Here is a 9,439-nt window from a genome sequence, read left to right as displayed (position 1 = left end):
CCAAGCCGTAAAGATTTTATAAGTGTTGTAGATGACGCATCATTTGTATCTCTCGTTTTTTATGACTTTTAAATTGTTAAAAAAATCAGGACTGGCTTTTTTCAATTTAAAAATTTATTTTTATTTTTATTTTTTTTAATTTAAAAACACCTACAAAACAATCTAGACATCCTCATAAACCCTTTAATTCCTTAAAACAACTAAAAAAATCAGCCCAAAAAAATAATTAACATGAAACTTAAAATTTTTTAAATATTAGATCTATTTTTCCATGTTAATTCAAGGTGAAATGACACTAAAACTAAACTTTTATCATTAAATAAGATTTGTGGACACCAATATTAAGCTTGGTCGTTACTGAAATCAATGTCAATAGCAACTTATTATTTTTATTATTAAAATTTGATATTATTTTTTTTTCTAATTAGAAATTGAAAAAATAAAAAAATAAAATTTTATATTAAAATTAACTTTAAAAAACTTAAGGACCGAAAAGGTATCATTGAGAAAGTAAAAAAATGAAAATAAAAATTTTTATATAAATTTTTAAACCCCACCTATTTTACCTATCTTTTTAACTTTGATAATTTATTTTTTAATTTTATCTCCAATTTAACTTAAAGTGGTCTTGGGGATGATCCTGAAATGGTGAAAAAAAATAGAAAAGAATAAAAAAAATTGTAAACAGTGAATACTCAAATGGGATCCACTGTGCATTTTTGCACAATAAATCTCCCGCATGGACTAACACTGTGCATTTTTGCACAATAAATCTCCCCCATGGACTAGTGTTTTCTATTATAATAATAATAATAATAACAACATTCTAGTTTTAACCACCATGGCCATCAGTAGAAGCCCAAGCTTCTCGCTGAAAATATTGAACACCTAGATTTATATTTTTTTTTAAAATATGGTTTATATTATGTTTTTTTTAATTATTTTTTTTATTTTTAAATTTTTTTCTTGTATTGTCATAAAAAAAATAAAAAAAATTATTTTAATATATTTTTAATAAAAATTATTTTAAACCACAACTATTATTATATTTTCAAACATCATATTAGAATTTATTTGGAATTATAGTAGCGATGATGATTCAAAATGTTTTATTTTTAAATTAAAATAAAAAAGAAATATTTTTAATATTAATATATTAAAATAATTTAAAAATATAAAAAAATTATTTTAAGAAAAAAAATTAAAATCTCTAGGAACCCAGGATTGGTTTTATAATTTGTTGATGTAAAAACAATAATAATGATTTATAATATAATTTCAATCTTTGCGAGTCCCACAAAGTAGAATCCATGTACACGTGATCTACGAAGTACAAATACTTATGTTACAATTTTATTTATTTATTTTGGCTCAACAGTTTAAAGTGGAAATCCTGGTAAAGGGTTCAGAACCTTGAAACATAATTCTTGGACCATGAAGAAAATTATGAACCCACAATACAATGGATTTTTAAAGACAATGATATTCAACAACTATAAATAGCAAAACCAAAAACCATCCATATGCTATACACAGAACTCGACTCAAATGGGCTTCCAAAAAAAATGGAAACAGGGTATTATTTTCAGCTTCCCATGGCGACGCCTATGCTCTCTATGAACTGGACGTTTATCTTTCGGCTAATCCTCTGACAAACATGGACCAGAAGAACTGTACAGGAACTCTCTATTTCTCCTGCTCACCGTGTGCTCCAGAAAGAGGAGCACAGTTATACAATGTATTCAAATGAATGTCAACTGAACCAAACATCTTCACAAGGTTTTAATAAACTAACTAGACACCTAAAACTAAACGCTAGAACAAGGTCAGCATCTGGTATCTAAGCCAAGAGGAAGAGTATGCTATACAACCAGCAGCATTCTGTATACCATTATGAACTGTGTGCTCTGGAACAAATAATGCTGAAACTATGTCTGACTCTGCTGTGGTTTGTTTTCCATGCCCCTCACACTGTGTACTATATGTTGGATCTTCTTTGATAGACTCTCGTTATGTTCCTCAATCTGCTCAAAAATCAATTCCAGGTGCCTTTTATAGGTCGCAGCTCTCTTTTTCTCCATGGCCAGCTGCTGTGATAATTCCCTAATCTTATCGTGTTCATTCTGCAAAAGAAAAGGAAAGAAAAAACACTGGTTGTAACAGCAACAAAAATAAACCAGTGGAAGGCCGTTACAAGTACATCATAGAGATTTTTCAGCCTTCGAGATGTGTACAAGCACAGCTTATTAACATTAAAATATTGCATCAAAATTTGATAGCATCTCAAAAAGAATGCATACCTCTTAGCTGCCTAGATCTTTGGACCCACTGAAAGCAAAAATATAGGTCCATAGGTTCTTAAGTTCCTAAACTGATATTAATTTAATGCCCAAGGACCTCATTATAAGTTTTTGGATCCCAGTAAATAACTTGATCAATTTCACTCTTTGAATTTATCACTTTATGATGTCAAAACTCAATCAGCTGATATTAACTTAATGATAATGGTGCAAGAACTAACCGGGTATTGATCATAAATGCAATCCCTTCGAGCTTTTCCAGGTGTCAAGGAATGAGTATGCTCCTTCACAAACTTTGTAACCACCCATTTTCCAGAACTTACTTTTCTCACCAAAATCATTGCCCTGCAACCAACCCTTGTTTCTGCCCTTTGTCTTACAATCTTTTCACGCTTGTCAGGCATTCTGAAGCCCTCTTTATTGCAAACAAGCGCTCGGCCAATAGCAGATCCATCACGTCTTGATCGAGAAAGTTTGCTTACACGGATGATGAATCCTATGCGTGTGGCATAAGCATTGTAAAATGCATGTGCAGATGCTTCTGAATCAAACTCCTGTCCTATGTATGGCTCATCTGCAGCAACCATTGACATAGCTGGAACTGCATCTGGGATCATATCTATAGCCAAAGACTCTTTATCCATTTTATGATCATACTGTTCAAATTCTCCTTCAACAGAATTTTCAACGACTTCGTTTTCATCTCTAGCCCTAGCAATGTCCACGGCCACATTTCCAGCTATATCACCATTAGCATCATTATCAACAATGAAGTCCACTGCAAAAACAACATCAACTATTTCAATGACTTTCATGCCCACACGACATCTTATTAGCTAAAACATGCTGTTAAAAGCCCTATCTTTGAATAGAGATGAAAAGGTTGAGGGTTCAGTCTCTAAGCCATAATGTTCTTAATGAACTGAATACTTAAAAACTCTAGCAATTCTTTTGAACCAGGTAAACAAAGGGATTGCACAGATGACATAAAACAACAAAGCCTAACAATCTTTCCTCATAACAAAACCCACATGGCCTTTGTCTATTAAGTGTTAGCCTTAGTCGTACCAATTGAGTCATGCATACATGCTGTGGAACCTTTCACAGCTGTAACGCATGCATACATGCATTACCTGGTGTATGTGCGTTTTTCTTCACAAAGAGAGAGTTGGGCTGAGTTGTCTGGTAGAATGTGTCAAAAAGGTTATGAAATAGTCTTATAAGGAATCAATTTTGTTAAAAAGAAAACAAATGACTTGGTTTTTTTAATTTAAAAACACCTACAAAACAATCTAGACATCCTCATAAACCCTTTAATTCCTTAAAACAACTAAAAAAATCAGCCCAAAAAAATAATTAACATGAAACTTAAAAATTTTTAAATATTAGATCTATTTTTCCATGTTAATTCAAGGTGAAATGACACTAAAACTAAACTTTTATCATTAAATAAGATTTGTGGACACCAATATTAAGCTTGGTCGTTACTGAAATCAATCTCAATAGCAACTTATTATTTTTATTATTAAAATTTGATATTATTTTTTTTTCTAATTAGAAATTGAAAAAATAAAAAAATAAAATTTTATATTAAAATTAACTTTAAAAAACTTAAGGACCGAAAAGGTATCATTGAGAAAGTTAAAAAATAAAAATGAAAATTTTTATGTAAATTTTTAAACCCCATCTATTTTACCTATCTTTTTAACTTTGATAATTTATTTTTTAATTTTATCTCCAATTTAACTTAAAGTGGTCTTGGGGATGATCCTGAAATGGTGAAAAAAAATAGAAAAGAATAAAAAAAATTGTAAACAGTGAATACTCAAATGGGATCCACTGTGCATTTTTGCACAATAAATCTCCCCCATGGACTAGTGTTTTCTATTATAATAATAATAATAATAACAACATTCTAGTTTTAACCACCATGGCCATCAGTAGAAGCCCAAGCTTCTCGCTGAAAATATTGAACACCTAGATTTATATTGTTTTTAAAAATATGGTTTATATTATGTTTTTTTAAAATTATTTTTTTTATTTTTAAATTTTTTTCTTGTATTGTCATAAAAAAAATAAAAAAAATTATTTTAATATATTTTTAATAAAAATTATTTTAAACCACAACTATTATTATATTTTCAAACATCATATTAGAATTTATTTGGAATTATAGTAGCGATGATGATTCAAAATGTTTTATTTTTAAATTAAAATAAAAAAGAAATATTTTTAATATTAATATATTAAAATAATTTAAAAATATAAAAAAATTATTTTAAGAAAAAAAATTAAAATCTCTAGGAACCCAGGATTGGTTTTATAATTTGTTGATGTAAAAACAATAATAATGATTTATAATATAATTTCAATCTTTGCGAGTCCCACAAAGTAGAATCCATGTACACGTGATCTACGAAGTACAAATACTTATGTTACAATTTTATTTATTTATTTTGGCTCAACAGTTTAAAGTGGAAATCCTGGTAAAGGGTTCAGAACCTTGAAACATAATTCTTGGACCATGAAGAAAATTATGAACCCACAATACAATGGATTTTTAAAGACAATGATATTCAACAACTATAAATAGCAAAACCAAAAACCATCCATATGCTATACACAGAACTCGACTCAAATGGGCTTCCAAAAAAAATGGAAACAGGGTATTATTTTCAGCTTCCCATGGCGACGCCTATGCTCTCTATGAACTGGACGTTTATCTTTCGGCTAATCCTCTGACAAACATGGACCAGAAGAACTGTACAGGAACTCTCTATTTCTCCTGCTCACCGTGTGCTCCAGAAAGAGGAGCACAGTTATACAATGTATTCAAATGAATGTCAACTGAACCAAACATCTTCACAAGGTTTTAATAAACTAACTAGACACCTAAAACTAAACGCTAGAACAAGGTCAGCATCTGGTATCTAAGCCAAGAGGAAGAGTATGCTATACAACCAGCAGCATTCTGTATACCATTATGAACTGTGTGCTCTGGAACAAATAATGCTGAAACTATGTCTGACTCTGCTGTGGTTTGTTTTCCATGCCCCTCACACTGTGTACTATATGTTGGATCTTCTTTGATAGACTCTCGTTATGTTCCTCAATCTGCTCAAAAATCAATTCCAGGTGCCTTTTATAGGTCGCAGCTCTCTTTTTCTCCATGGCCAGCTGCTGTGATAATTCCCTAATCTTATCGTGTTCATTCTGCAAAAGAAAAGGAAAGAAAAAACACTGGTTGTAACAGCAACAAAAATAAACCAGTGGAAGGCCGTTACAAGTACATCATAGAGATTTTTCAGCCTTCGAGATGTGTACAAGCACAGCTTATTAACATTAAAATATTGCATCAAAATTTGATAGCATCTCAAAAAGAATGCATACCTCTTAGCTGCCTAGATCTTTGGACCCACTGAAAGCAAAAATATAGGTCCATAGGTTCTTAAGTTCCTAAACTGATATTAATTTAATGCCCAAGGACCTCATTATAAGTTTTTGGATCCCAGTAAATAACTTGATCAATTTCACTCTTTGAATTTATCACTTTATGATGTCAAAACTCAATCAGCTGATATTAACTTAATGATAATGGTGCAAGAACTAACCGGGTATTGATCATAAATGCAATCCCTTCGAGCTTTTCCAGGTGTCAAGGAATGAGTATGCTCCTTCACAAACTTTGTAACCACCCATTTTCCAGAACTTACTTTTCTCACCAAAATCATTGCCCTGCAACCAACCCTTGTTTCTGCCCTTTGTCTTACAATCTTTTCACGCTTGTCAGGCATTCTGAAGCCCTCTTTATTGCAAACAAGCGCTCGGCCAATAGCAGATCCATCACGTCTTGATCGAGAAAGTTTGCTTACACGGATGATGAATCCTATGCGTGTGGCATAAGCATTGTAAAATGCATGTGCAGATGCTTCTGAATCAAACTCCTGTCCTATGTATGGCTCATCTGCAGCAACCATTGACATAGCTGGAACTGCATCTGGGATCATATCTATAGCCAAAGACTCTTTATCCATTTTATGATCATACTGTTCAAATTCTCCTTCAACAGAATTTTCAACGACTTCGTTTTCATCTCTAGCCCTAGCAATGTCCACGGCCACATTTCCAGCTATATCACCATTAGCATCATTATCAACAATGAAGTCCACTGCAAAAACAACATCAACTATTTCAATGACTTTCATGCCCACACGACATCTTATTAGCTAAAACATGCTGTTAAAAGCCCTATCTTTGAATAGAGATGAAAAGGTTGAGGGTTCAGTCTCTAAGCCATAATGTTCTTAATGAACTGAATACTTAAAAACTCTAGCAATTCTTTTGAACCAGGTAAACAAAGGGATTGCACAGATGGCATAAAACAACAAAGCCTAACAATCTTTCCTCATAACAAAACCCACATGGCCTTTGTCTATTAAGTGTTAGCCTTAGTCGTACCAATTGAGTCATGCATACATGCTGTGGAACCTTTCACAGCTGTAACGCATGCATACATGCATTACCTGGTGTATGTGCGTTTTTCTTCGCAAAGAGAGAGTTGGGCTGAGTTGTCTGGTAGAATGTGTCAAAAAGGTTATGAAATAGTCTTATAAGGAATCAATTTTGTTAAAAAGAAAACAAATGACTTGGGAGGATGAACAGTTTGGCCAATATATGAGCACAAGTGGGTTTTGAAATTGTCTTGGCACCCCATGCCACTATTGAAAAAATTAGGCTTTTTGCTTGTTACTAATTGCTTGTCTCTCACAAATAGGGTCTCTTTTATTCTATTTGCAAGATAGACTCCAGCAATATGTTCAAAGATTATGGTTGGAGATATGGTAAGACAGAATAGAAGTACGCATGGCTAAGGCAGCCTCAAAAGGCATTCTGCATATATAGTAACCACATCATCATGAAGCTCCTTTATAGTAAACGGACTCATCACTATATTAGCAAACAGCGGTTTTAGGAACCAAGGAAGAAGCAAAGTTGTGCCCTATGAAGAACTAAGAGATAAAAATAAAAGCAAAGCTTGTTTAGTCATAGAAAAACAAAAAACAAAAAGTACCTGTTTATGACACAATTCCTATAAAATTTGACATAAAACAAGCAAAATTCGAGTTTATTACCAACAAATAAGCTACGAAAATAGTAGCAGTGGTCAAAATCAATTCATTGTACGATTTGTTCATAAAGACTTTGAATCTTTACACCAACGAATCGAATCAGCTCTATTTGCCAAGCGAAACAGATCTAGATTCTAGACCACGTATTGAAACTATGCATGCATTAAAATCACAAAGTTCCCATAATAGAGCATACACATATTACCCGTATCAATTAATCATCACAACAGGATCAACACTTTGCATAAATCAGTTAGTGAAATTCCTAAGGATTCGATGCCAAACCTATTACAATGCTCACCAGACTCTAACCAAGTAGAGTTAGTTGGCACCTGTATTTGTCAATTAGTTATTTTTCAACCTTAATGAGAAAGGCTTAAAACGAGATTATTCCCAAGAAATTGATCTCTCTTTGTTCTTCTTTCAGTATCCTCACAGAACTTTCAATATATATATATATGCAAATAGTTTCCTTACTATTTGCATAAGTTTTGAAATTGAAATTTTCCACAAAAAAAAAAAACGAGGAACAGAACACTAAAACACACTAATGAACACTCGACCAGTCAATCATTAAAAGAGACAAAAAATTGATACTCTCAAACTTCTGCTTACCGGTGAACTTTTCGCACAACAAAAACATTTTTCTCTCTTTTCACCAATCAATCATTAAAAGAAACAAAAAATTGATACTCTCAAACTTCTGCTTACTGGTGAACTTTTCTCACAACAAAAACATTTTTCTCCCTTTTCCGCTCATTTTCTCAGTGACCAAACAAAACTCATATTCAAACACATTAAAACCCTAAACCCACAATTCTAATCGCCACCAATATCCAAATAACAAAAAATTACAACAAGAAAATGATAGAAATTAAAAAAAATCAACTTCCATAAAAAGGATTAAAAATTTATAACTCCCTTGATTCCCCACAATCCAAACAGACACTTAATCCATAATATACACTCCAATCCCATTAAAAATCACTTCTTTATTTATTACTCACAACCCAATTTAAAGAACTAATATAAAATCCAGATTAAAATAAAATATATGAATAAATAAGCTAATAAAAGATTAAAATCTTGATAAGAATTTTCACTTACTTGAAAAAAATTGCAAAGATCGATTTAGGGCTAAAGTTCCAGGAAGCCACACAGAGAGGGGAGACTGAAAGAGGAAAGTGCGAGTTCAGGCTAATAAGAATGGGGACGCGAGGTAAAGGTGACGTGGCAAACATTGATTGGACTGGATAGAAAGAAGAAGTCAAGACTTCCTATTTTGAACGACTGGTGGGTCAACACGTGGTAAGAAGAGTGCACATTTACACGTATGATCACTACTTATCTGTAAATCTCTCCTCTTGGTCTCTTAAATATTGAGTATAGCTGAAATCAGTACCAAACTAAAAGTTGTTGTAATTTTGCCACCCAAATGGAACTCATCCGATAATCAAATTCTCAATCCCATTTTTTAATTGAATTTGTAGATGGTATTGTTCATCCATCAAAAGATCCCATAGATTATGTTTCCGTTTGATGGTTTTTATATACTAATATCAAAAACAAAGAATTAATATTTTAATATATTTAAAAAAAAAAAACATTTAAAAAACATCTTACCTCATGATATCAAACACTCGCTTGCAAGCTGAACATCTTTTGATCCAATTTTAAAAAGTAGATTTTTTTTTTGTTTAAATAACTTGTTTTTAGAAAAAAGAAACTATGAAGGAATCAATGTGAGGATCAATCACAGGCCAAAATTAAGGAAGACAAAGTGATTGAAGGACTCAAGCGGCATGAGTTTCCTAAAATGCAGGGTCCTCCTGAGGTCAAACCACATGAATTGACTGGTGAGCTGCGGTTTTTCATGAAAAAGATGGCAGAAGAGGATTATTTGGAGGTGCCATTCTTTAACATGCTTATGCGCACTGGAAGATGCACGAAACTGTAAAGGTCATTTGCAAATCTTCTTGCAAATTTGGCCATGCCAGATTGAGTGGAGGG

At 32.3% G+C, this 9,439-nt stretch overlaps 2 protein-coding genes across 3 annotated transcripts; both read right to left on the bottom strand.

Annotated features, from left to right (window-relative positions):
- Positions 1-1,430: 1,430 nt before the first annotated feature.
- LOC105110163 (protein FAR-RED ELONGATED HYPOCOTYL 3-like) lies at positions 1,431-3,429 on the bottom strand. The gene is made up of 2 exons (XM_011005109.1): positions 2,522-3,429; positions 1,431-2,123 (listed from the first exon to the last, which is right to left on the bottom strand). Exons 1-2 carry the CDS (start codon positions 3,113-3,115, stop codon positions 1,929-1,931), a joined length of 789 nt encoding a protein of 262 aa, XP_011003411.1. The 5' UTR covers positions 3,116-3,429; the 3' UTR covers positions 1,431-1,928.
- A 1,391-nt stretch (positions 3,430-4,820) lies between these two features.
- On the bottom strand, positions 4,821-8,632 carry LOC105110162 (protein FAR1-RELATED SEQUENCE 5-like). Of its 2 annotated transcripts, none has more exons than XM_011005107.1 (3): positions 8,537-8,632; positions 5,912-6,468; positions 4,821-5,513 (listed from the first exon to the last, which is right to left on the bottom strand). In XM_011005107.1, coding segments are annotated over exons 1-3 (753 nt in total). In that variant the 5' UTR covers positions 8,538-8,632; the 3' UTR covers positions 4,821-5,318. The 2 variants fall into 2 exon arrangements, with proteins under 2 accessions (XP_011003409.1, XP_011003410.1); XM_011005108.1 differs by lacking the exon at positions 8,537-8,632 and adding an exon at positions 7,433-7,706.
- Between the last annotated feature and the right edge of the window lie 807 nt (positions 8,633-9,439).

Source organism: Populus euphratica, unplaced genomic scaffold, assembly GCF_000495115.2.
Source record: "Populus euphratica unplaced genomic scaffold, PopEup_1.0 scaffold243.1, whole genome shotgun sequence".
In the NCBI taxonomy this organism is placed as follows: Eukaryota; Viridiplantae; Streptophyta; class Magnoliopsida; order Malpighiales; family Salicaceae; genus Populus; species Populus euphratica.
The sequence above is the reverse complement of the archived record's forward strand: the minus strand, read 5'-3'. Positions and strand labels throughout refer to the sequence as shown.

Excerpts from the sequence above, each read along its gene's own strand:
- LOC105110162 (XM_011005107.1), bottom strand. Across the intron at positions 5,514-5,911 it reads GCATTTATGATCAATACCCG|AATGAACACGATAAGATTAG; the intron begins GTTAGTTCTTGC and ends TTTCTTTTGCAG.
- LOC105110163 (XM_011005109.1), bottom strand. The coding sequence starts at position 3,115 with ATGAAAGTCATTGAAATAGTTGATGTTGTTTTTGCAGTGGACTTCATT. Across the intron at positions 2,124-2,521 it reads GCATTTATGATCAATACCCG|AATGAACACGATAAGATTAG; the intron begins GTTAGTTCTTGC and ends TTTCTTTTGCAG.